The sequence below is a fragment of the Corvus moneduloides genome, chromosome 5 (assembly GCF_009650955.1).
Source record: "Corvus moneduloides isolate bCorMon1 chromosome 5, bCorMon1.pri, whole genome shotgun sequence".
Taxonomy (NCBI): domain Eukaryota; kingdom Metazoa; phylum Chordata; class Aves; order Passeriformes; family Corvidae; genus Corvus; species Corvus moneduloides.
In genome coordinates, this window is record NC_045480.1 from 39,413,253 (window position 1) to 39,441,177 (window position 27,925).

General features: G+C 36.8%; 1 protein-coding gene across 6 annotated transcripts in view; it reads left to right on the forward strand.

Annotated features, from left to right (window-relative positions):
- The window catches only part of SPOCK3 (SPARC (osteonectin), cwcv and kazal like domains proteoglycan 3), a 189,292-nt gene that overhangs the window by 149,614 nt on the left and 11,753 nt on the right, over positions 1-27,925 (forward strand). For all 6 annotated transcript variants that reach the window (XM_032109502.1, XM_032109501.1, XM_032109499.1 and 3 more), the window contains one exon: positions 18,526-18,645. In XM_032109502.1, coding sequence (XP_031965393.1) covers positions 18,526-18,645 — 120 coding nt within the window. The remainder of the gene's footprint in view (positions 1-18,525; positions 18,646-27,925) is intronic.

Genomic DNA, 27,925 nt, shown 5'->3' on the forward strand with positions numbered 1-27,925 from the left:
AGTTTAAGTGGAAACTAAGTAATAAGACAGTTTATTCTGTTTGGTCTCTTCAGCAGGATTGTCTCCTTATCTGAATTCAGGTGTTGTTGAAGGTTTTAAGTTTATAACACAGTTTACTATGTCTCATAGGATTCTGATTTTTTGGGTATAGTTTCCTTTTAAGGTCAGTATTTGAAGTAGATCACCCTCTGTCGTATTTCTTTATGTACAGTTTAAGAGGCTTAAAAAATATGTCAAAGATGGAGGCCACTAAATCGCTGGTATTCTGTAGTTACCTTCTTTCTAAAGGTTTAGCTTCAGAAAATAAACACAAAAAGAGTGTATAGTTTTAACAAAGTGAACAGAATACTGCTGTGGCTCAGAAAAACAAAGGAAATAGTAATTCTCTTTGGTTTTGTTTTTCGCCCTATTTACATCTATTAAAGCGAGAAAAACCCAGAGTGTGTTCAAGTATATCCAATTCAGTTGAGATGTTTCTGACCGTTTAATTGCGCATTGGATCATAACTAGACTTCAGAGAAAATAGGACACATAACATTAGGGAAGCAAATTTAAAAGAAAATTACTACAGATTGGAATAATTTAGAAGAGTTGTCCACCAGCTTTAAAGACTACTGATTGATCCATAAAAATATTTTTTCTGAGTCAAAAGCTGAAAATAGCCAACAGGATATAGTGTGTCAAGGCTAAAGGATGCAGACAGTTGTCAGAGATGAGCATCTGTGACAGTTTGCTTCTTAGAAAAAGAAAGCTAGAGATCAATGCAGTTACTCACAGACTGTTGTGTACAAGTGTTTATATCTTGACATCTCTAGAATTTCATTTGCTGGGTTTAAAGGTAGATTCTGTAGTGCAAGCATGGATTTACCAAGTACATCGTTCATCCAAATGGTCTTTTAGTTATTAGTGAGAGCTCTCACTGACTGTAAGGATTAGCAGCCTGCACCTGTTACAGCCCACACCTCTGTAGTGTTCATTTGTGGGCAACATGGACCTCGTCGTGTGAGATGCCAGTCTGTCAGGATGTTTTTCCTGCATAGCATGGGGGTTGTTAGAAGTTTGTTGATGTCAGTGAACGATGCTAGGGAGCTGATTTCTTGAGCTTCTTGAAAAAGGTTCTTAGCATTTGCAGGAATGCAACGCTCAGTATGGAGTAAATACAGTAATTCAGCTTTCTAGGTGAAGTATATTCCCTTTCTGGAGAACAGCCTAATTTTCTTGTGTTGAAGAACTATATATTACTACTTTCTGTCTTTTGCCCTCTCTGTAGGCCACTTTATATTATTTTTGCACAAACCATGTAAAACTTCACTCTGCAAGTGATAATTCTAAGGTATTAGTCCTTGTAGGCTACAGTAGGAGAGTAGAGTGAATGATAAACAGTTAAGTTGCTCATTTATCTTAAGTTGTTTCATTTGCTATTTTAGTTTATTCGAAATTATTGAGTCTTTTGCATAAAGATTTGTAATAAGTGATACCCAGTGTTAAAGATTTTTCCTTTTTTCTTTTTAATCTATATCTAAAGTCCTCCAATGTATTGGGAGAGATTTAAAATCAGTTGTGTTTTGTAACAACAGACTTTGATATTACCAAGGGGTCAGGCTTTTGGTTTGCTCTATTTCTCTTTTCAAAACCAGAAACAAGTGCAGAAGTAAGCTTGGGGTGGGGGCAAGGTGGAGGTGGAAAACTTTGCTTAGTGCAAAAGGAGCAAGAAGACAGGAATATCCTTTTTTCCCCAAAATAACCTGTGCAACTAGCACAGGGGATCTGAATAAAGATCCAGTAAATGACAAATTAAATTATACCATCACTTGAACTGGTTTTTGTTGAGATGTTTGAAATTATCAGTAAAATACTTCTGCTACCAAATTTTACCAGGCCACACACCAATATTACAGAATCACAGACTAGAAGAATGGTTGAGTTTGAAAGTGACCTCTGGAGGTGTTACTGCTCCATCTCCCTGCTCAAGCAGGGCCACCAAGAACCAGTTGCTCAAGACCATGCTCAGACAACTTTAGACTGTCTCTGAGGATAGAGCCTGTACAACCTCTCCGGACAACTCAAGTCACTCTCGCAGCAAACTGTTTCCTCATGTCCAGCAGAAACCTCCTGTTTCACTCTGTGCCCATTGCTTCTTGTCCTGTCACTGGGAACCACTTAAAAGAGCCTGGTTCTGTTTTTATGTCCTCCCTCCAGGTATTTATTTACATTTGTAAGATCCCATTGTTTTCTTCTCCAGAGAAAATGGTCCAAGTCCTTTCAACATTTCATCCTAAGAAATTCTTTTGATGCACAAAATGTAAAACAAAAAGGTTCACATTATAATTGTCTATCATAATAGAACCTCATGAGTGATTTTGTCACTTTCAGTGGCAATTAGTGGGACAATTTTGGTTAGCTGTGAAGAGCTGTGAAAGAGAAAAAGCTTCAAAAAATGGTCTGAGAACTATAGTACATGTGTGTATATTAACGAGGACACAAGAAGCCTTGCAAGTAATCCTAGCTATATATATATATTTATATATAGAAGGAAGGTAACTATAAACAGCATAAAGATAAAATGCTACTGAATTTCATTACCACACAGAGGTCATGGAATAATTACACAGTCTACTATTCCTTTTTTTCTATTGTTCTACCTTGAAGCAAGCTTTCTTCAGACTGGAAGAATGCCCCTTGTGCTATTTAAGGACCAGCACATAATGGAAACAGAAATGCATATATCCATTAAGAAGGCATTTGCAAAGAGATTGATGGTGTTGGCATGTGTTTGTTAAGCACTAGGCAGGCAGCCAGTCCATATGTGCAGATCGCCTGCATTGCACATGCTGTGAATCTGGGGTGTCCTGGAGGCTTGCAGCTTAATGACTTGAAACTTGTATGGTACACTCTTCTGGGAGAGCTGAACGTGAAATGGTCTGGTCAGAGCTTCTGCTCTTGTTCTGTTGTAATCTGAATTTCCTTTTGGTTTCCAGAGTTTTGGGGTAGATAAAAAACAGCATTCTAAAAAGTTGAAATGTGGGAACCCTTTTCCTGTATGATTGAGCAGTTTGTTCCATTGTATCACGTGGACCGTGAGTCATTCTGTTGCATAAATCAAAAGCGAATATAAAATCCTTATCAAGCATTATAAATTATTAGTGTTATTTTGAGTGATGAGAAATTCCTTTTGCAATGGAAGCCAAACAGTAACTGTGAAAACAAAATGCATCTGCCTGTTGTGATCTTTACTTGCTATCAGTGTCTCAGTGTTAGCCTTCATTATTTAATATTTTACAACTTTGAATTTACTTTATCTGTGCAATATCAGGCCATACAAGAAATGGACATTTTCCTGAAGACAATTTCCTTGCTTCTTTCAATGCTATAAGAGAAAATTACACATATCTGCATTTCTTTGTAGCGATTGCATAAATCTCAGTCAGTTAATTTAGATTAAACTGTTCAGCATCTTAACCTTTCTGAAAAAAAATTCTACATTGTAGTATTTTTCAAAAAATGAATGCCTACTATTTTTGCCAGGAAAAAAATCACTTGGTAACAGTATGATAATCATAAAAGCTATTTTGTTACAGAAGTATTTGCTGAGTGACAAATGCTTCATTTCACAGGAAATTTTTCAAGACTAAAGTGATTAAAATGGGACACCTGGATTATGTGTTGTACAATAAAATATAAATAATGTGTGATTCATTAGCTCTTGACATTTCGGAATGTGAGGGACTAAAGAAAGAAACAGCCTAGAAAGGTAAAAAAAGAAAATGTGGAGAGCAAGGAGGTGATGATTCTTTAATTACACCTTTGGCTTGGGAGCAGTTTTGTGCCCACAAGGCAGGTGCTTGGCTGTCTTGTCTAGATAGAAGAGAGGAGAGAAACTCACTGGTTTTTTATGTCTCGATTCAGCCATATATTTGTGTATGTTCCTATCTTCTGCTGAAGAGCTAAACTAGTGTGTGTGTGCGTGTGTGTGTGTGTGTGTGTAGTAAATGAGAAACAAGTAATATCTAGTTATGTAATGTACCTAGTTGACTACTTTTCAGGGAGATTTTGGAGAGTTTGTGTGAATTGCTCCCCTGTGGGCCTTTACCACTGCCTATATCCTCAGGAAGTTACTTCTGATTATTATCACTGTTGAGTGACTGAATAATCAGAGGAGCTGTTGCCTACATCTTCTTCATAGGTGATCGATGTCAATGTGTTGAAAATGTCATGGTTTATGTTTCCTTGTTTGTTAATTTCTTCTAGGAGACTTACCTAACTCTCGGGCATTTTTTTGGCTTTAAGCAGTGACTAGACATTCAGTATTCATTTAATTTATTTTGGTCAGCTGTTTGTTTATGTCAGGTATTTTATGCAGCAGTGTCATGGTGGTAGTGGGAGTGGTTTTGAGTTCAATGGACCTGGTGTTGTACGTTGATACTATTTGGGCACAGCTCCCTCGTGCTGACTCCTATTGAAAGGAGCAGTATTAGTAATGCTGGGCACAAGACTAAGCTGGGAGAGGAGTGGCTGGAGAGCAGCCCTGCCAAGAGGGATCTGGGGGTGCTGGTTGGCAGCAGCTCAGTGTGAGTCAGCAGGGTGTGCCCTGGAACCCAGAGGGCAAAACCCCATCCTGGGGTGCATCAGGCACAGCACAACCAGACAACCAACAGAGGTGACTGTCCTGCTGCATTTGGCCTTGGGGTCCTCACCCTCAGTGCTCTGTGCAGTTCTGGGCCCCACATGTCAAGAAGGATGTGGAGGTCCTTGGATGCATCCAGAGGAGGCCAGCAAAGCTGGTGACAGGGATAGAAACAATGTACTGTGAGGAGCAGATGAGAATTTTGGGCTTGCCTAGCTTGGAGAGGAGGAGGCTGAAGGGTGACTTCATTGGTCTCTACAGCTCCCTGAAGAGGTGGCGAGGGAGGTGCTGACCTCTTCTCCTTGGTATCAAGTGATAGGACACGTGGGAATGCTTCAGAGCTGCATCAGTGGAGGGTTAAACTGGACATTTGGAAGCATTCTGTTACTTAGAAGGTGGTCAAACACTGGAACAACCTTCCTAGAGAGGTGGTCAATGCCCTGATCCTGTCAGTGTTAAAGAGGCATTTGGACAATGCCTTTAATAACACATATTGGGTTATGGTCTGCCCTGAACTGGTCAGGCAGCTGGACTATTGTAGGTCCCTTCCAAGTGAAATACTGTTCCAAGTGAGTAGGCTTATTAGATTGCTAAGTTATGATTCTGTTTAGGAATCTGCCCACTTACTTTTTTGTTTAATAGATTTGCCGCAAATGCAGTATAACATACCTTGAGGCATAAACAGCAAAATTCACAAATTTAATTTCTAGTATCTGGAAGATAATAGAACCAAATTATTTTCTATGGTTTTTTATGTATTTTGTTCTTCTCAGCCTGTACAAGAAAGTCAGTTTCTTGTAAAGTTTTAAGAGTTAGTGAGTTTTTGTTCTATTTCTATGTTCTGAGGCTTAAGCAACAGTTTTGATACCATTTTAAAATGCAAATTCAATGCCTTTGGGTTTGGTGGGAAGTCTGTTCTTATTGTAGCTTCCCTTATCAACTTGGAAACATTAGGGTTCAGTGTAACTTTTTTTTTAAGAAATTGTTTCACAGCTCAAGTTACTGGCTGATTTCAAAATACTAGATGAAGTTGTACTGAAGGTTTTTATACAGAAAGTTAAACCACACTACCATAGTGTCAACTGCTGACCATACTGCATCATGTCCTGCAAAAATTTATTTAGTCACTGCCATCAGCTCTGGGATACCCAGCATAAGAAGGACATGGACCTGCTGGAGTCTAGAGGAGGGCCACAAGAATGCTCAGAATGGCTGAGAGACCTGCGATTGTTCAGCCTGGGGAAGAGAAGGCTCTGGGGAGAGCTTATAGCAGCCTTCCAGTGTCTAAAGGAGGCTACAAGAGAGCAGGTTGCTCAAGGCCTTATCCACCCTGGCCTAGAACCCTTCAGGGTTGGAGCATCCACAACCTCCCTGGGCAACCTGTTCCAGTACCTCATCATCCTCACAGGAAAGAATTTCTTCCTAGTATCTAACCTAAATTTACCCTCTTTCAGTTTGTACCCATTACTCCTTCTCCCATCACTACAGTTCCTGATGTAGAGTTCCTCTCCAGCTTCCCTGTAGCCTCTCTTGAGATACTGGAAGGTTCCTCTGAGGTCTCCACACAACCTTCTCTTCTCCAGTCGCTGAACAGCCCCAACTCTCTCAGCTGTCTTCATAGGAGAGATGTTCCAGTCCTCTTTTCAACCTCGTGGCCCTCCTCTGGACTTGTTCCAACAGCTCCGTATCCTTCTCGTGTTGGGGACGCTTGAGCTGGATGCAGTACACAGGTGGGATCTCACAAGAGCAGAGTAGAGTGGGAGAATAATCTTCAATTTGCTGGCCATGCTCCTTTTAATGCAGCCCAGGATTCCCTTGGGTTATTGGGCTGTGACTGCACACTGATGGCTCATGTTGAGTTTTTCATCAACCACCAGTCTGAATTCCTTCTCCGCAGCCCTCTTCTCAATCGCTTCTCCACCCAGCTTGTAGGTGTGACTGGGATTGCCGCGACATAGGATCTCGCACTGGTTTGCATGGGCCCGCCTTTCAGGTGTGTCAAAGTCTCTCTGGATGCCATCCCTTCCCTCCAGCATGTTGACTGCAGCACACAGCCTGGTGTTGTCAGCAAACTTGCTGAAGGTGCACTTGATTCCACGGTTCATTTCACGAACAAAGATGTTGAACAGTATCAGCCCAAAAGTAGAATTATTCTCTACATTTAATGACTTTTTAAAATAACATAGTACATCCAGTCCTGTTAGACTTTCAGGTGTGGCTATAAGTTATAAAAAAGATACTCTCTGCCATGTACAGTATGTTGTTGGATTATGTTGTATTTATTTTTCATCATGGTTACCAACTTACCAATCCATGAGCAGTCCTAGAAACCTAGAAACTTTTGTTTCTAAGGCCAGAATTCAGTATAAAATGAGACTAAACCGGTTTTTTTTCCTCTGTAAGTTGATTGCATATTAAGAAATAATAGCAGTGTTAGTTCTTAAAGTAGAAATGTCTTAATGATATCCTTTTAATTAATGAATTAATATATGCAGACAGCAGCAGTTAAATAAAATTCCAAGTCAGTTCAGATATTCAAGCAATAGCCTTTGAATTACAACTGTGAAACCAGGAGGAAGTTTTGAGGTTTTATGCAGTAGCAATAAGGGGTTTTCATATTTGTTGAGTGCAAAACTGGTGCTGAAATCTGTGACAAAACTCCCATGAAGCAGAACCAAGATTTCTGTTTGTTCAATGAAATAAGAACCATGGAGAAACTCTTAAACTTAGACCCATTTACACTGCAAGTTAATTTTTTTTGTGATGGTGCCTGCTGTTGAATCCAGTAATCTTTGCACACGTGCTGTACCTCAGCTTCACCTTGCTAAACGTGAATTTTCTGTTGTCTGCAAGTCATTGAGGAGCAATATCAACATCTTGAAAACGAGGCAATGAGCCGTGCAGGCAGGAAGGCAACAAAATTCTGAGCTCAGTGCAGTGGTGACAAGACACGAGATTTGACCACAGTGAATTCACATGTATCTATCAGGGCCTGTATCTTTAAAACAGCCTGTATAGGTATAGTGATGCAGCTGGCCCTATGGAATAGAATAGAATGGCAGGACTCTGTAGTGCCATGTTGATTTAATGGTGGTTATTGTTGAAGAAATGAGGAACTTGCCTACTTTTGTGTGACCAGTGAAATTCAGATATCACTGTGATATATTTCTGCATGCTTCTCTGTAGTTATTGATGTGTTTTCAGAAATACAAAATAACTTCTAAGAGCACAGCCCAAAAGGGGCAAAAGGGAAACAGGCATGGAATTGAATTTCAGTAACAAAAGGAATAGTAGCTAGAAAATGATGTTTTGTCTTTTGACAGAGAACATAAAAATCTATGTGAGAAATAGATATAATTTCACACTATAAACATTTCTTACTGTTCTTACTAGTATATCTTCAAAACCATTATCAGTAGGTATTTCAATATTTCTTAAAACAAAGTACTGATTTTGTTTTTCACTTTTAAGTCAGCTACTGATGCATTATTTTCAGATTCTTGATGATGTCACTGACAGTTTAGACACTATTACAGATTTTGTAAGCAGTGCAAAACAGTGATGCCATTGTTAGGGACAATAGTTTGGAAGTCTCAGATGCAGTGGTGAAGAGGCCCACAGCTGATGATATTTGGCAGTTCTTTTCAGCTGTAGGCAACGGTGCTGATAATCAGCACAACCAGTTAGTACAAATGCCTTTCATGGCTTACAATTAACAAGTAAAGTTAAAACCGAATAGATTACTACGTGGCATCTCTAATTACCCATACTCTTTTTGCCTTGAAAAGTTCTTAATCACCATGTGGAAAAATAATGTACATTCTAATTATATAGATTTTGTCTGAAATCCAGCACATTTTCTTGTATAGATTTTTTTAAAAAAACAGTATCATATTTCTTTAAACAAAAAGGTTATATTTTTCTTTTAATAGACTGCAAAGTTTATGAAATGTAATTTTTCATTGTGAAAAATGTCAACAGAATTGTTTAAACAATCATCACCATGTTGATCAGTGTTAGCATTCCTTTCCTCTTCAAAGAACCAAGTAGTTGGTCTAGACAGCAGCAAAGTAGGGGTGAAATTCTGGCTGTACTGAAATCAGCAAGAATTTTACTACTGATTTCAATAGGATAAGGATTTTAAGAGAGCTCTGTTCTGTTCTGCATACACATGGTGCTGATTTGTGCCTTCTGTAAGCAGCTCCTTTCGAAAATTTCTGTACTGGCAAAGTTGACGTGCAGACACCCTGCATGCAGGTAGCCAGCAGAAAGACTATGGCTGGAAAAGAAGCATTTTCTGAAACCTATCATGATACCAAGACTGGTCCCTCATGGTGTTTGGTTTGGATCTGATATTGATTTTTGTCACACACAGTTTACTCCATGAGTTAAAGGTTCTCTGTAACACATATGAGGATCACTGTTGGTAATGCAAAGTTTTTGGATTTAAAAGATGCATAGGAATAACCACATTAGAAATTACCAAGACTAAATAAATTCCTATCTCTATGAATATTCATATACATCTCATAAAAATTCCCTGATCTACATCAGACATTCATGAACAATCCATTTAGTGCTGAACGCATAGACTAGCAAAACATAATTGCACTTTGCTAACATATTTTATGTATGCATTTGTAAACATTTTGGATATTTGTGCCCTAATCATATCTTTTTAAACTCATTAGTTTCTGCATTTCTCCTTACACTTTTGATTAGTGAATTTGTGTGGAGACACAGCTGCAGATTATATTTACTTAACCAGCATTCTGATTTCACTGAGGTGGTGGTGCAGTGTAGTTTGTATCTCACTGCCTGTGATTCCTGTGCCAGGGGAATTGGCTCCTGCTGTTCCATTACTATATAATGGATTAACTGTCATAGGTTTCTTCAATAGTAGAGAAAGAGCTTGTCTACCTCTGTTGGCCTTCCTTTAGGGAAGATACAAATAATTAGCTAAATTTGAGTAATTCTACCCTCTTGGTCCTCACTGAAAGGTCTACAGGCAACTGTGCTCTTTAATGAACAATTTCACACTATTAAGAGCAATGTTAGTGATTAAACATTCAAGAAGAACACACAAGCAAATGGTTAGTGTAAATACAAAATGGTTTAAAGCATCAGATCACAATCTAAATATGAAAAAAATAAATTGTTGCAATGCAGCCTTGGATCTGTTATATGATGTAAAATTCCTTAATGCCAGACACTTGAGGAGCAGACTGTAGTTAATTTCTGTTAAAGGGTGATTGTTCAGCCTACTGTTCAGTTCTTCTGCCCTACCCTTCCAGAGAAAAAGTGCAAACCAGTAGATAGCTGTAGTGAGGAACAATGATAATTTTCCCTCACAATAGAAAGGCCCATTAGTCCCTTCTAGGTTCTGTGCTGGGTTACCTGATGTGATACACTTCTAAAGTCTCTTATCAGCACAGAAAATTTCTGATTTCAGAAAATACCTAATTTGAAATGGTGAAATAATATATAGGTATTTTAAAGTTTTCTTTATAAAGAGCATTGTTCAGTGGTATTTTTAACTTTGTCTGCTATGTTTCAAGAGGTTGTATGTCAAATGGAAGAAGTCTTTGCAGGACTCTGTCAGTCATGATCTTGAAGGGAAGAAAATGTCCAGACTTTGTCCCAGAGCCATGTAGTGCTTTCAGGAATCTTTAAAACTGAATTTGGAAAACTATTGCACCTTTGGGTTATGGTTTCCTTAAAAGCTTTCGCCACTAAGACGATTTTTGGTCTGTCCCTATTTGATACTTACTGTATCTTCTATTATGTGAAATACTGGATTCAGTAGAATATACAGAAATACTTGAAAATTATCTTGGAATATATATAGCATGTTACAGTGGAACATCTCTTTGCTATCATATTTTGCTGTCTGTGTTCATAACTACACAATTTACAGATTAATAACATCATTTTTATCCTCAGAAATTGATAGTTTGGAATAACAGAGCATGAAGAGAAATGGTAGCTGACATTAACAGTTAGCAGCAATTAGCAAAGGAAGCCATATACATTGACTATCCTCCAGAAAATAAATTAGCAGATTCCACAGTAGGTGTGTGATACTTCTGAGAGACTAAAGAAAGTATTGTCTTATTTAATTGCAATCTTTTTGTAAGTCCACGTATTTTAAGTTGAAGACAGTAACTTGGTACATAAATTCTGTATGTTGTTGGTTACTACTATTTTCCATGCACTCAGAAATTATTATTATACTTAAATGTGAAGTCTTCAAAAACCATGAGGACACAAAAAGATCAGATTTATTTTATAAAAATGTAATTTAATTGAAATCATTTTGCATTTTGTGAAGCATTAATCATGTGCAGAATGGTCTGTATGGAACATTAATTTGGGGCAGTAAGAATAAGCAGCTGCAGTTCCCTGATACGGTATCTGCAGCATTTGTATTAATTATCTCATAACACAGACTAACCGAAGTAGAAAATTCATTATGTTTAGTTAAATAGTAAGGAAATCAGAATGCTTTTATTTGTTAATTTCAAGGTATTATCTTCCTAAAATCACTGGGCCTAGAAGCAACAGATGGCTGATAAACATCATCTTATAGAAATAGAAATATATGCATGATTTTTTTCAGTTTACAACCTTTTTAAAACAAAATAAACAGTTCTAACTATACATATGGGACTGTAAAAAGATGACTGAAATGGCTGTCCCATCCTTTAGTTACAGGTTTGGAGGGATTTTTGTCCTTCTGCCAAATTTATTGGGTTCTGCTAGCTCATTTCTTTTTGCCATATGTTGGTCTTCCCATTTGTGACAGATGATGCAGAGCTGGAAGTGCTGCTCTATATTGCAGGAATTGTAAGTCACTTGCATACAATTCTTAGACATTTAGAGTTAGCCGCGTGGGTACTAGCCCTTATTCTGGAGCCAGGAATTTTCAGTCCAAGCAATCAGTTCCTCAGGGCTAAATTAATAAACCTGTGCAGAATGGCAGCCTTGCCAGAGTACTGACACCGAGTAGGTATGTGCGCTGTAATGTTCCTTACTATAATAGATACTGTCTTAAAAGGCAGCACTGAGTTCTAAAGGCAGTTTTAGGGTTATTGTATTTTCAGAAGAATGTTTAAATGCCTGTGCTGGAACAGATGCTGAACATTCACTGTGCAGCCATAGGACAGTACATGAGTGGTACGTAGTGCATTGAAAGGGGATTGGGCTGCATGAGCATCAGCTGTGGACTGCTCCTAATACTCCTGCCCACAGTTGATTCAGAATTGCTGCTGTAACCAGGTTTCTGGGGGTCTAACAGTCCTGGACAGATGGCTGCAATCCTCAAGTTACAGCATGAGGAAATACTCTTGTACTTTTCAGGGAGAACAGTACAGAGCTACAAAATAGTTGATAGTAGCTCCTTTCAAAGAGGGGTTGTCTCTCAAATATTGAGAAACCTTCACGTGAATTGCGTGATGGTCACAGGACATGAATCACTGGACACTGTCCTGCGTAACCTAATGTAATTAGACCTGCTTTTAGCAGAGAGTAAGACTGAACTACTTCTGGAGTTCCCTTTCAACATATATTATTGTTTGATTCTGTGAATCAAAAAATACCATACTTTTTTGTAATTGCAATTTTTTTTTAAGTCATATGCAGTGATTCCAGTATGTGGAAAAAGTTTGAATAGCAAGAAGTCTTGCTTTAGCACTCACTGACTGATCAGTTGGCCATCTCACATGGAATAATTACTAGTTGACTCTAAAACGTGATTGATGTGTACCTGTTCTGTCTGAACCTGAACTGTTCTTCAAGTTTTCTATATTCTCTCTTTATATTTACTTCCTGGTTATTTTATTGTATACATGAATTTATGAGTGTAGTTCTGCCTGATTGAATGAGATTGTGTGTGCTGAGGAACATCCTCTGCATAGTGTGCAGTGTGTTTATTGCTTCTTTTTTTCTTCTAAATCACTTTTTTGACCCTTCACTTAGTGAAAGCTACTCCTTGATACAACAGTATTTCAGTGTGCTCATTATATCCATGTCCATTCAATACTTACTAAGCTAAAGATAATTTTATATGTGTCTGTGTTTACATAAAAAGTAAGCACTGTTAAAATAACTTACTTTCTCTTACGTCAGGAAGCTAAGAGTGGTTTAAATACGTTAGGGAATTCAATCCATTATGCTAGTGCTAAAATAGGTTCTGCATGTCCTTACAGCTTTCAGTAATGCTATTTTTACTTCATTAATTAGCTTGAGTTAAAAGGCACTAAAAGATTTTCAAATATTTTACTTTCAATCTGTAAAGTGTATTCAAATACCAACAAAAATCATAACATTTACTGTACATGAAAACAGATTGAACAGTTGGTTCCACCTAAATAATAGTTATCATAAAGATATATCTGGATTAAGTACCCGTAAGTTTACAGATACCTTCATTTTTTGCATAGCCATAGCTGTTAGTTTTAGAATGGTCTCATTGCTTGAAATGACAGTAGACTCCAGTAACCTTTGAGCTAGTGACTTCATATTACCTTGTACTAATTCTCTTAATGGCTACTAAAATTGATTGTAATAGCAGAATTGCCTTGCATTGGCATTTTACAAAAACAGTAGTACTTCTTGGCAGGTTCCTGAGTGGATTCCTGTGATTTAATATGCATTTTTTGATTACTGTCTAACTTTCTACAACCTTTACTGTCTGTCTTTTGCCATTAAAGATTCATCTCCCAGTCTATCAGGTGAAATAATGGTCTGAATAGATCTGAATTACCTCATCTTGACCTATTCTAAATCAGTACAAATTCCCACAATAATTTCACTAGTGTGTATCTTTACAAGCTCATCACCAGGATGAAAAGTCCCTAAATATTTTCTGGTATGTATCAACCCAATAATTAATATAATTTTTCATCATACAGCATAACCCTGAGCAAGCATTTTTCAATGGCAAATAGTGTTCTAGGGAAAATGGATTGTTAGGTTGATCATCTCTGTTACAGAACATGAAGTTTATTCACATAAATCCATGTGAATTAAGGTGCAGAGATGAGGCAGGTACTGTACTGACACAGGATACAGATTAAAAACAAAGCCAAATGTATACATTATCAGTAAATATATCTGACATTTCTTTGTGTTGTATTACAGTTATGTTCTGCAGCCCAGCTTCTCTGGAAAACAAGTTGTATTGGTAACTGTGGTGATGTCTGGATATTGCTCTCTGCTTCTCATGACTTTCTGAAAGCTACTTTTTAGACTTTAGTCTTTTACATCTGTTACATGTTCATCTGAATGTTCTTGAAAAGTTGAACAAAACTTGTTGAGAAGTTTCTGTGTGAGAGAAAATTAGATGGTTTATTTTACTATTTAAAGGCTATTTAGCTGCTTCTTTTCTTTTTACATGTCAAAACAGGAACAAAAATCTGAAGTGTGATAAATGCTTTTAGAAAAAAAAATTATATAGTTGAAGTTATTTGACATTCAAAGTCCTATCTTTAACGTGGAACATGTTAGAAATTGTTTTATGCCTGTTTAATAACTCACGTTGTAAGATTGCAGTTTTTCTGTTGTATATATGGAACTTGAAATGGAATTCTTTCTCTAGTCTGAGGCCCTCAGTTTACTCAGAATGTGCAAATATTGCTTTAGTTTTGGCCTCTATAGAAGTGTGACTTTTTTATGAAACAAAAAGGAAGGAAAAATTCCATATTATTATTATTAGTTGCTGTTGTTCTTGTTATTATGTTTATTATATAAAGAGGTAATATGGAATCTGTGTGCTAATATGATATAGAAATGCTCAAAGATCTGATTCTAAATAAAACCAATATCCAATATTTAAGCATCACCATTTTTTATTTTTTGAATGACCTAACAAATTCTGTTATTTTCCAGAAATTATAGTCATATACGTTCACAGACATGGATATATGTGGCAAAAATCAATGCACTTTTTAGCATTACTTCTGTATGCACAGCATTCTTTTTTTGTTGGACTGAATGTCTGAGCATTTAGTCTAAAAATTCCCTGTCCATGGGTACTTGGGTACAATGAAGTCATTGCTGACTATCCTCTAAGTAGATATTTTTTCATAAATTGTTTTATTAACTAAAAACCAAGGGGGCAAAGACTGCAGCTTTCCTGCCACTGTTAGGGCTTAAGTAGTCCAGTATCCTTGTACCTTAGGAAATGGAAGTTTGTGCCCAGAAGTGCTCAAATGATAATTTCAAACTATAGAAAAAGCTGTTCTACTTTAATGATCTGTTTGTCACTACTGATACTCCATAGTTCTTACTTACTTGTGCATTTTCTGCTTTGTCAGTCTATAGGTTTTTTGATATATTCTCATTTTCTTGTCAGGATAATACTGGCTTTTTGTCAGAGTAATCACAGTATAAAAACTGATTTTTTTATCTGATTGTTTTTATGCTTCAGAAGTGCTACAAACAATACAATGTAACAGAATATATATGGGGGTCCATATGTAAGCGTAACTGTGTTCTATGTTATATTGTACATGGCAGGGGCTAGTACCATGCTGAAACAACAAACAATTTTATTCTTATACCAAATAGCCAAAGATGTACTGTCTCATTTTCTTAATACAGTGTTTTTACACCTTCATGAGTTTATTAGCTTTGGTGTGTTTATTTTGCTACTTCTACAGAAAGGAGGAAGTCACACACAATCATGCAGATGCCATATGGATCTTTCTCAATGTTGTTCAGAAGTTTTTACTTGTAACTGATAGTTCCTCATGCTGTAACTGATAGTTCCTCATGCTCTGCCTCATATATGTATACACACACACACATGTATATATGGATGTTTATGTGGATGTCTGTGCCTGTAAATGATGAATTTATGTGCTGGCTCAGAGTAGGTCATCTCAGCATCAGAGGTTAATCAGAGTAGCACTGCATATAGAGAGTTTAGAAGAAAATAGCCAGGTTATTAACATAGCAGTGTTATTCTGGGACCTGTGGTGGTGTTAAACAGTATTGTGCTGGGTCAATAAATCAAAGTGGTTAGATGGCAGTCCAGGTACCCCTAGTGGTTGTGCTGTGCTCCATACCCTTTGATTCAAGTCTTTCTCTTAAACCAAAGGAGGGTAGTTAGGGAAGGAACAGTATTACTCTCTTTCACCTTGTATTGTATTGACCCAGGCTGGGTGCCTGGGGCCCGCCAAAGCCACTCTGTCACTCTCTGCAGTTGGACAGGGGTAAGGACCTTTCCCGGTCCTGATCTCACCAGCTGAGATAAGGACTGGGAAAGGTCACTCACCAAATACTGTCACAGGCAAAACCAAGTGAATTTGAGGATACTAATTGAATTTATTACTAAAAATTCAGGACAATGAGAAGTAAAATAAATCTTAAAAACACCTTCCCCTCCACCCCTCCCTCCTCCCATCCAGCTGTGTAGGGAGAGAGGGAGTGGGGTTTCAGTCAGTTCATCACACGATGTTTCTCCCAGTGGTCAGGGGGAGGAGTTATTCCCCTGCTCCCCAATGGGGTCCCTCCCATGCGAGGTAGTTCTCCATGAACTTCTCCAAGAGTGCATCCCACAGGCAACAGTTCTCCATGAACTGCTCCAGTGTGGGTCACTCTTCCATGGGGTGCAGTCCTTCAGACATAGCCTGTTCCAGGGTGAATGCCCCAGAGGGTCACAAGTCCTCCTCTCTCAATGGATCTGCAGGTCTCTTACCAGAACTTGCCTCACCAAGGGTTTCCCATGGATTTGCAGTTTTCAGGCATCTGTCTGCTCTGGCATGGGTCTCCTCCAGGGGCTGCAGGTGGATCTCTGGATCTCTGTGGCCCTCCATGGGCTGCAGGGGCACAACTGCCTCAACATGGTCTGCACCACGGGTTGCAGAGGAATCTCAGCTCCAGGGCCTGGAGCACCTCCTGCCCCTCCTTCTCCACTGACCTTGGTGTCTGCAGTTGTTCCTTACAGGTTCTCTGGCTGCAATTACATCTGTGCAATAACTTTTTTCCTTCTTAAATATGTAACCACAGAGGAGTTACTCTCAATTCCTGATTGGCTTGGCCTTGGCTATTGGTGGGTCTGTCCAGGAGCCAGCTGACATTTTTTCTCCTGGACATGGAGGAAGCTTCTGGCAGCTTCTCACAGAAGCCACTCCTGTAGCCTCCTGCTACCAAAACCTGGCCATACAAACCCGATATACAGGTGTAATGGAAAGGGAATTTAAAGAGGAGCAGGATGTCCCAAATGAATAGCTGCTTGCTTGTTCTGACCTGTCAGCTGATTGCAGGGGTTGGTACAGGAAGGTGTTGTAGCAAACATAAAATTCCCACAACTTTGAATTATGATATGTAGTCTTGGGTCAGGAGACCGTTTTCATCTGGTTGTTGTAATACATTTTTGAGTACACATGCCTGTTTATCATTACTTTTTTCCCAGTTCCCTATCAAATTATCAGAAAATAAGTAGTTCTGTTACATGAGAGAAGCACAAATACAAGTTCTATAAAAATGTCAGGCCATAATATATACAAATGTATGTATAGATTGTGCTTAAGTCTTTCATGGATAGAATCAAAGTATCAAGAGAGACTTCAATAAAGTATAAATAATCCAGTGCTTAGATATGTGCAGTTGTACAGACATTGATAGTTGTTGACATAATGAATGACATGTTTGTATCTAAAATACAAATAGGTGTTTCACAGTGTTGTTCAATTTAATGAAGTGCTAAAGGATATGTCCCTAAATATGTTGGATTGCTTCACTAAATATGTTGGATTGCTACACAATAAAGGAAAAGTAAGCAAACTGGAGATTTATTTTCAAGAGTGTCACTGTGAAGCCTGCCAACTTAGGTGTGAGCTCTTCAGGTTGTAGCTTATTCAATTACTGGTAGACCTGGAAAGTGATCCTGATTTGGAAGTGATAGCTATTGAGAATGGCAGTAGAACGTATTTTGTTACTTTAGGCGGGGTACATCCAGTGTCTTTTCTGTGCTGGTCTTTTTCCAGATACTGTTATTTCTTTTGTCTTTTCCTAGCTTTTCCCAAATACATGGGAAGAAGATGTTGTGGGAGGGCTATCTACTTGCTTCAAGCATGCTCTTTCTTTGTCTTCTCAGTGAATAAGCCTCTCGACTTCACATCTCTCTCTAATATCTACTTCTGTTGCTGGCTTCTGTATGAACTGCCGGTACTGTACAGCACTTCAGCCAGTCTGCTACTAATCTGCTGCTCTTGGTGCTACAGATGCTCTCTTTGGTCTGGTGTGCTTTTTCTGCCTGTTCTATTTCTGGTCAAAGAATCCATCCTTTCCCTCACCAAGTGGCTGTACAGTTGCCTGTTTGCTGTTACGTGCTCACGAGTTTGGCTTGTGAAACTGCATTCCATGATACAAACTTCCAGCACACTGTTGAAACACTTTTGCTGTCAATCCTATTTCCTCTTTTCTTGCCTCAGCATAGGAAATCAGGTTGGGAGTTCATGATTATCTGCCTAAATTACATCTCTTGACCTGTTCTGGTAGGGCTTGCATTAGTATTGCCTTAATGAACATGGAAATAAAAAGGCAAAAGACTGTTATGGGTGTCTCATATGCAGTTAAGAGTTGGAAATACCTGTGCTACAACTGTCTGTAGTAGTTTGCAAAGCAAGTTTTCAATTTCTAGGTACCTGTAATTTTATAATTCCTTTATACACCAGGCATTTATTTCTGAGGACCTTCATTGGGTTTTGAAGACGTACCTAAGCAATGCAACTGAATTTAATTAATTAAAAAAGCTGTAGAACATACATGTTTGTATTATTATATGGGGTTTGGGGTTTGGGGGGGATTTGGGAGATTTTTTTTAGCATTGTTTGAAAAGTTCTATTTAGCAGCCTGGAGAAACACATTAAACAGCTCTGCATTTTGTTTTTCAGTGTGCAGTGACCTGGAATTCAGGGAAGTTGCAAACAGATTGAGAGACTGGTTTAAGGCACTTCATGAAAGTGGAATTCAGAATAAGAAGACTAGGATTGTTCAAAGGCCTGAAAGAACCAGTAAGCAATTTCTGCTTGCCTTATTTGATGTTTTCTTTGATCCTTTTCTGTTCTTTTGTTTTTCCGTTGCTAAGACTTGCCTTATTCTCATGTGCTTTAAATAGGCATAGATACAAAACTACAATTTTGGGCTTTTCTTTCAAATAGTTGGTTTCCTATTTATGGCTTAGTACTAATACAAGATGTTCACTTTAAACTTTCAGTATCATTTGGCAGCTACCATTCACAATGCTTTAATTTGTGAACGCTTTCAAATTAAAAGAAATAAAATAAAGGAACGTTAATTATGTGTGACCCATCTTTCCTAGTTGATGTCACTGCAGGTACTGGTACAGAAAAGCAGATGGAAAATAAGCTTGTAAGAAAAAAGGAATTTTTAAGGTAATACTTGAAATTGGAAAAGACACAGGAGTGGAAACAGCAGGGGGCATAATTTGTTTTTAACCCCCTCAAATATTTAAAGAGATTTTTTTTGTTGTGGAAAGTAATTACATTTTAAAATGTAATCATCAAAGGGCTTATTTAGAAGAGCAGTTGAAGTGTGCATTAATAGTTACAAAAGTGAAGTTCTACTGTGAAGGGAGTCAAATTGAATTTCAAAAGCCATAAAACTCTACCTTTTGTTAATATGAAGAGCAAGCTACGAATTCTTCCAGAGTATGTTTCACAGAACTTGGCCACCATTGGGTTTTTACCTTACTTATTTTATTTTTAGCTTTTTAAGTATTTGAGATGTTTTTAACTTTTGTTTGATTCAATTAGTATCATCACTTTTTCTTCTTTCTTCAAGAAATCCACTGATTTCACTTAATTGCAAATGCCATTTTGTTGTGTGATTTTTTTCATGCGAAGGGAATGTGAATAATTCTGTAAAATGCAATGAATTAAAGATGGTTCTGTCTTATCTGGGAATACTTTCCTTAACATTGAGAAAAATTGTTTCTGAGGTCAGGTGGTAATACAGCAATGTCACTTTTTATTGATATTGAAAAAAACCACATTTAAACCCATATATTTCCAGTTTACATTCTGGTTGGTGCCCATAACTGGCATGTGATCTGCTTCTCATGCAGTAGTGAAAACAATAGAAATAGAAAGTTTGCAGCCCTTAAGTAAGAATTTATTGTATAGTAAAAAAAAATTGTGTCTAATAATGTAGGTTAGTGCATTGCTCAGTTGAAGGTAAACTGAAATATCATGTAGGGTCCTGTTTCTCTCTGAATGATCACTTTGAAATTTGGGCAATGATAAAGAAAGCAACGCTATAGCCATTAAATATTATGTCCTGCATAAATAACAAGTCAGTGTTTCAACAGATTGGATTCTATGTAATGCAAGAAAGTAAAGTTCATAGTTATTAATTTGGATACAGTGAGATGTAGTGCAAACACAAAGTTCTTAAGAGTGTGAGATTTTTCCCTCAGACATCTTTCTTGGCTTTTTCCTTAAGCACACAGACGGTTTTGATAAGACCTACAATCTCTACTTAGAGACAGGCATTTGTACCATGATGTGCATGTGGATATAGTATAGTCATATTTATTATGTCACTTGTTTGTTTTCAAATTTGTATTTTATAATAGAAATCAAAGACTATATTTAGACTTAAGATCAAAGATTTTTATATGTGAGGCTAAATATGCAAGAATCTTGTGGATTTTTGGACATTGTCAGTTTTGGAAGCCTTCAAGGTCATAAAGTTCTCACCTTTGGTAGTGTAAAGAATCTGCACATGTTTTAGGAGGTATCTTAAATTTAAGGCACAATTTAGATTGCATGCTATTCTACCATTTTTTGAAAGATGGAATTGAGTTGATTTGGATGTCTAAGAATAGTCTTTGCTCTTTCTCATCAACAGGTAAGAAAGTACAGTCTCTGTGGAAAATTCTGTTTCCTGTATATTGCTGACTTCAAATTACCTGTCAACATCGTGTTGTCAGAAATGTTTGAGTTAGGTTTTTATCATGGTACCAGAATTTGGAATGTTGTATGAAGTATTAATTTATTACTAGCTCTAAATTTGATCGAAGTTTGATGATAGGCTTTGGCATGTTTATTTTCTTTTTACTAAAATAAAGCAAATTTTACAAAATGTTTAGATGTGAGATATTCAGTTTATCCTATATTTTCTTCTTTTTCTTTTTAAAAAAGAGGTATTCAACAAAAACCTACGGTGTTTCACATTTGAACAATAACTGTTCCGTGGCTAATATTTCAGTAGTGTGGTCAGTTACTCAAATTGCAAATAGCTAATTGTGCAAAAATACTAGTTTTAGGTATTAAACATCCTATTTGAGCAGTATTTACTCGATTTTATAAATAGCCAATATTTATGTGTTTGTGATAATCTGACAGGCTACTGCAGGAAGACAGTCCATCTATAGACAGAAAGCAATCGAATATACATTCAGAAGGGGTTTTTTTTTTCATTTGTAGATTTGGGGATGCACAAATTATTTTAAAACTGGTTTCATTAGTGCTGTATGTTTTTCCTGGTATGTAAATTTCTGTACTTAAAAATTTCTCATTTAAGACAGCAAAATATGTACTGCATTTTATGAGAAATGAACATGTCTGTTGTTTAGAAGAAAATATTATGTCACTGTGTCCCTGTAAACACAAAATGAAACAAAAAACATGATAATCGTTCAACATGGTAATGTCCTTTCTAATACCATTAAAAAATTCTTAAAACTGATCTTGAAGAGCAAAGCTCTTGAGTAATATCCCTCAATGTCTGTTTCCAAAGTCATGGGAGGTCCAAGACATCAGGCCTGTTATCTGAGTGTATCAGGGCATCCAGCCATGTTGATATCTAAGTATACCAGGTCTGTCCAGCCCCTGTTTTTGAGATGCCAGAAAGCTACATCTGCAAATAAATCTTGCAAAGAACTTCTTACCATGTATAATAACTTTACACTTAGCATATGAGACTTGGTGATCTGTGCAGACTAAAAGCTACATCAAAAAGCCACCTGAACGCAACTTCCCCTTTTAGAGTCCTAATTATTCTAACAGATCCCTGGAGTTTTTTGTTACCCGTGGGGTGTTAAAAATCTGTTTTGTCACCCTGTCCCCGTGGCTTTCCTGTATTCTTACTGTAAAGTTCCTTCCTCACTGAAAAACCATTCTGCATCAAAGAAGCAATTTGTGACATCCTCTCTGGTTGTCTCTTTGTATTTAGGATTTTTCATATGGCAGTCTCTCTGGTGGCATTTGGGACAGGATATGTTAAAAGACTTGAGCGCAGTCCTTCTGACCAAGGCAGATGTGGCGCAAGTTTATGGTGCCTTGGTGGTGCTTTTTGGAGTTGTTCCAGCTATTAAATAGTCCACATTGATCCATCAAATCATTAATATTACCTAAACAAACCAAACAATAGTGTTTGGTGGTGTTCTGCTAGAGCTGTCAATATCCTGATAACAAGTGTGAGGTGCCTACGTTGCTGTGTTTTTACAAGAGTAAGGTAGTTTTGTCTTACTGACACTTTTTCCCCAAAGCAGAATGTTAGTAATCCAGACTAGAATATTTCAAAAAAATAATAAGGTTTTATTTCCAAAATCCCTTTTGGGTCCAGATGTGGTCAAATATAATATGTCTAAAAGTATCAATAATACAGATGCTACATATGCAGATAAATTTTTTCCTCAGGCCATTTATGGTCTAAATACATGACACAAAGGGGAAAAGGGTATTTGATCCCCATACTACAATAATACCCCCATTATTTTTCCCTTGTGGATCAGAAAATACAGAGTCAAAAAATAAAGTGACATTTTATGTACCTGTTTTAAAGTCTATTAAAATATTCATTCTATTTCTATATTAATTTTGTGTAATAAACCACAAAATTAATACATCATATGCAAAGCACAAAGAATACCATAGTCCCACAAATATTTCTGCTAGCAGGCAGTCTATTTCTGAAGAATACTTGAGCACCTTGTCATATTAGAAGATGAAAGACCAGAGGCCAAAGGTAATAGAGAATCTTCTTATGGTTTGGAACTAATATTATTATTTGGAGACTAATACATTAATAATTTTGAAAATATCATAAAAATACAAGGATTCTGAGAGAAAATTACTTATAATTGGCTTGTCTGGAACTAGCAGAATAAGATATTATTACACTGAAATTGACAAATCCCCATACAAAATTGCAGGAGGAAAAGACTGATTTTTTTAAAGAAAAGTAAACAAAATAAGCGACTTCAGATTTTTGCTTGAAGATTTTTATTTCATTCTGGCAATCCTAAATTTCTTATTGATGAAGAGACAAGCTGACACTATACAATGATAAATTATATTTCCCTGATCTTCGTTGCTGAAGCATATTTGAAAACCCTGAGGTACAGATAGAAGTCATAAGAACAATAAAATTTTCCTTACTTCTAGAGTAAGGAACGAACTCCTAAAGCTAGAAAAAATTGTGGTTTTAAACAGTATTTTTGATGTCTTCAAAACACTGATGGCTTGAGAATTTGTCTAATTCCTGAGATTATTTCAGAAAATGACTCACAAAGCTATACTGCAAAGTTGAACAGGCTGAAAACCTGAACCATAGCTCTAGTTAGCTAGAAAGAAAAGGTTCTGCCAGTGAATTTCTGCGTGTGTCTGGTTGGCTCATGCAAAGGCATGCTTAATGCTAGAGTCTGGAAGAAGAAATCCAGCCTAGAAGTAATTCTGAACAGGAATTTTAATTAATCCATCTCTACTTAAAATTAAGTCTCTAAATGAACTAAATTAGTGTTGTTGACTGAAGTTGCTTTTGACTCAATCTTCTGTACAGAATTATACACAATAAAACATACAGGTCTTTATTATAGCACTTTCTTTTATTTTATTTCTTTGTCCTCAGTTACCTACTCTTCTCTAACAGTCATTCCTGTTAATAAAATGGCAAATCTGGTGTCCCAAATAACAAATTTCATCTGATCTGTCAATCTATCAGGAAACTGATAGTCTTCTAGGAATAGGATTCATCTTGCTTTTTTTTTTACTCCACCTCCATATAAAATTCTTTAAAGCACTTTCTGGAAGAGACTTCGGAATGCAAACTTTCACAGGTGTTTAAGGAACATTGCAGTTGTGCTTTATTTCTTTCTCTTGTACCTTTTGTTGTGACGTGAGAGTCAGTTTTCCTACGTTTATCAAAATACCTTTGGTACCTTCCCCATGTTCTCCAGGGCCAGGATGTGGTCTTCAGTGATTCTTATGGAACCCTTCCAACTCAGAATATTCTGTGATTCTGTGTCTTGCCCTAACCTGGGCTCTGCTCATGTCTGGGTAATGACAATGAGCAGGAATGTATTAAAGCCTCAGACAGGGGATAGAGAGTGTTATGCCTAAAACTGTCTCCTTCTTGGGCCACCTTGGAGCCAGATGAGGCTCACCTAGATGAGCACGTTTGTGATCAAGTACAAAAGCATTCACATCTACTTAGTCCTCTTTGTATTAGTCTTTCCTGCTCTGCTCTGTCCTGATCGCATTAGGAAGGAAAACATTTTCCCAGTTTGTGCACAGTAGGCCTCAAGATGTGAGATGCTGTTCACTGAAGGTTTTCTGCTAACCAAAATATTACAGAAATCCATTGCAAGAGAAAACCTTCTTGCTATGCAGCTTGCACACTGAACAGGTAAAATCCATGGTCTAGATGTCAGCTAGGAGTCTGGCAAAGAGTGCACACGTGTTTATTCACATATAAGATTTGCCAGCTTCAGACAGCATACTGGTATTGGAAAAAATTGTACACTTCTTGGCATTTCAGATAAACAATTTCTATATAATGCAATATGTGAGCCCCATGTATGTATGCTGTTTTGATGTCCACATGGTTTCCAAAGCTGGCTTCCTCAATGTACATATTACTTATGTGGTTAGTAAGCAGGTAAACAATAGTTTTACCTTGGAAAGCAGATAAGACTTGAACTTCTCTCCTGAGAAATAACCAGAAAGAACAGCATTTCATTTGGTTCCTTTTGAGCAAATGTTTTGAATGCCTAATGTGTAAGCCGTGGAGGATGGATATATTTCTTAATAGTTTTTCCCTTGGGATTGTTTTGACCAGGAAAAGAGCATAAGCTGGTACTTCACATTTTTTAGACAGAGTTCAGAAATAGCTGCATGAAAGTTCACTTCATTATGGTGTATGGAAATAGATTTTAAGTAAGGAATTAGAATGAAAGAGAGAATCGTTCATGATTTAATGATCTGAGCAGCAGTTTTTCCTCTTCTCAGCATAATGTCCTGGTACTTAATCATCAAGAATAAATTACTATCATTCAGTTATACTAATTATTCCCCCTTAGTTTCTGCTTATTTTGTTGTGTTACAAATGTGAAAAATGTCTGAAACCAGCATTCTAGTTGGTGTTCAGAGTGATTCAGGCAATAATTTCTTAGGTCTAGGTCACCTGGTGATTTTTTGATTCTTAGTTCTGTATCACGTGACCCCTTCACGTGGAAAACCATGTTAGCAGATGTTAAACTCTAGATATGTATTTAAGGACTTTCCTGACATTTTTTATCAAGTATATCACCTTCAAGATGCATTATTGTATCAATATTAGAATAAAGGAAGAAAGTCATTGTTGAAAGTACTTCAGATAATTTTAAGTTTGGAAAGTTCAGTAAGGGTTCTTTTTAAATGAACCAAGAATTTTACCACAATAATCTCTAAAAGAGTTGATAATGTGCACATAGACCTGAAGTGATGATCTTTTCATGGTGTAGCAGTTTTGAAAAAGGTGGACTGTTCCATTTCATATCAAACAAAGCTGCTTCTATCTCTGTTAACACCTGTCTGGTTTACCTCTGACATACTTGAGCCATTTTACTTATTTGAGCAAAACTAATATTTGACCTGAATTTCAGACATTTCTATACTGCAGTGACTGATGGTTGTGAAAGAGTTTGGCCTGATGAAATGAAAGAAGACAAATGAAAACTAAGAACAAATGTGATTTTTCTCAAAAAACTACACTAAAATTGTATATTCTAAAGAATAGGAAGAACAAAAACTAGTAAGAACAACAAATATACCTGGGCTGTAAATGAAAATATAAACTATTTCAGAATTGAACTCTGCAAAAAGAAACATAAATAACTTTCAAGGTAAAGCATGATCAGTTTTAGAAATTATTAAATCAAAAAGTTATTTAATAGAAAGTTAGACCCCATGATCCACAGTGCTTTTTCTCCAGTATCTGATGCTATTTAATTGATAGGTTATGACAGTTTTAATAAATGTAAGCTTTTCTTATATAAAATGTTATTGTTTGAAGTAGGTTTATTAGTTCTGATGTACCAGAATAATATATTCCTCTCTACTAGGAAGAGTATGTAATGAATAGCAGACTTCAGACTCTATATTTAAATATTCAGCTATGGTTATGTTGAACTTTGACAAGGTTTATTGACATACTAGAACATAATACTTTTCTGGTGCTATCCTGTTGGTATCAGTGATCTGTAATAAAATGATCTGCCTTACAATTATATTGCTGACTCCAATGCAATTTTTTTTAATTTCGAGCTTTGTCCTTAATTATGTCAAATATAATAGAGAAGATGTTGGTGGGACATCACTTCTTAAAAAAATCTAAAAGCTATATAGAAGGAAGTGAGAAAGAAATTGAGGAATGGGAACAGAAGATGAACTTCAATCACAGGCTATGGCTAGTTAAGGAAATCAAGCAAAAAATAGGGATAAAACCGTATGCAGTTGTATAATATTGTTCCAACCTTAATTTAGTGGTGCATATACCTTTGAAATTTCCAGTTCTTTCACTATTCTTCAGATAAATTTATTTCTTCTCAGAGTATAATTTGAAACTGACTAAGCAGTTTGACTCAGTGATCCTTGTGGGTCCCTTCCAACTCAGATCATTCTGTGATTCTGTAAAACAAGCAGATGTTGGGGGGGGGGGTTGTTCTGCTTTTCCTCGGTATAGTTTATTAAAAACATAAAACTGTCTTCTAGTATCCTAAAATACAAATACTTTATGATGTGAGCTTTGCCAGCATGAACCACAAATGCTCATTTAAAAATATTTTGGCCCAAGCTAGAAAATGATGCCTCCTTCAATAAATTTTGGCTGAAATTTCCACATGCAGAGGTATTATCTGCAATTACTTACTTTGGCCCTCATGGTCCATCCTTGAATACACGTTTAAAGTGGCTTTTATCTTATTTTCTCTTCTATTGGTGTCTTACTAATTAAAATCATAGTTGCTCTATTACTGCCCCTTCTATTAGAGTTTGGTGAGATTGCCAGAGTGCGAAATTCAGAAAAAAATTGTGAGTACAAGACTAATTTCTCCCATCATGCAGGTACACAAAAAGCAGGATAGGTAACAGTATGCTTCATGTTGACCTCTTTCAGTATCCAAGGTCATGAGGAGGATTAAGAGAGAAAGTGTTAGAGGCCTTCAGGAACAGAGCCTTACAGGTAGATAATGTTATACTGCGCATTAATCCTTAGACAAAGTACTTTAAGGTGGAGGAACCTTCCAGATTTTTTCTAATCCAAAACACCTGTTGAAAAATTCTGATACCTTTTACAGATATGGTTGCATAACACATTTACTCTATATCCTTATTCATTCCTATATCTCACTGCTCTTTGTGATCCACAGAAAATAAGTTTTGTCTTGATGTTTTATCAGGGGCTGAAGAGGAAGGAATAGAGACCTTTGGCTGAATGCTTGGCTATGTTTTTAAATTGTGTTAAACACATCAAAACTTCATATGTATCAAATGGCTGGCTTTATATTTTTTGCTTTTTTCCCTCTTCTTTCTATCAAAAAAAAAAAAAATTAATGTAAAAGCTCATCAGGGAGCTAGAAAAAGTGAGATCACCCTGATGAAAAGTCATAGTTAATTTAGGATTTCTGGGGAAAGGGAGTTTATGTGTTGGTCTGACTTGCACAGGGAGTTTTGATGCTATCAGCTTTCTTTTCCTTTCTGAAATGGTCATTCTACTGCAGCATAGGCATTTCCATATGAAGATATATATCTAGAAGGACATTTAATGATTTCTAAATACAATTACTGGATTAAACCTGTTTAGCAGTATAGAAGCACTTTTCAGGTTTCTTTATTGTTGTCCGAACAACAGCAGAGGCAGGCAGGCTTGATTTTCAACAGCAGTAGAAATTGGGAATTTCTGTGTGCTCTCATGTCAACTTTTCTATAGCCATATCTACCAATCTCATTTTTTCAGTGCTCAGTTTTAACTTAAAAGTTTTGAGAAGAATGGTGTTTAGTAGCACTAAAT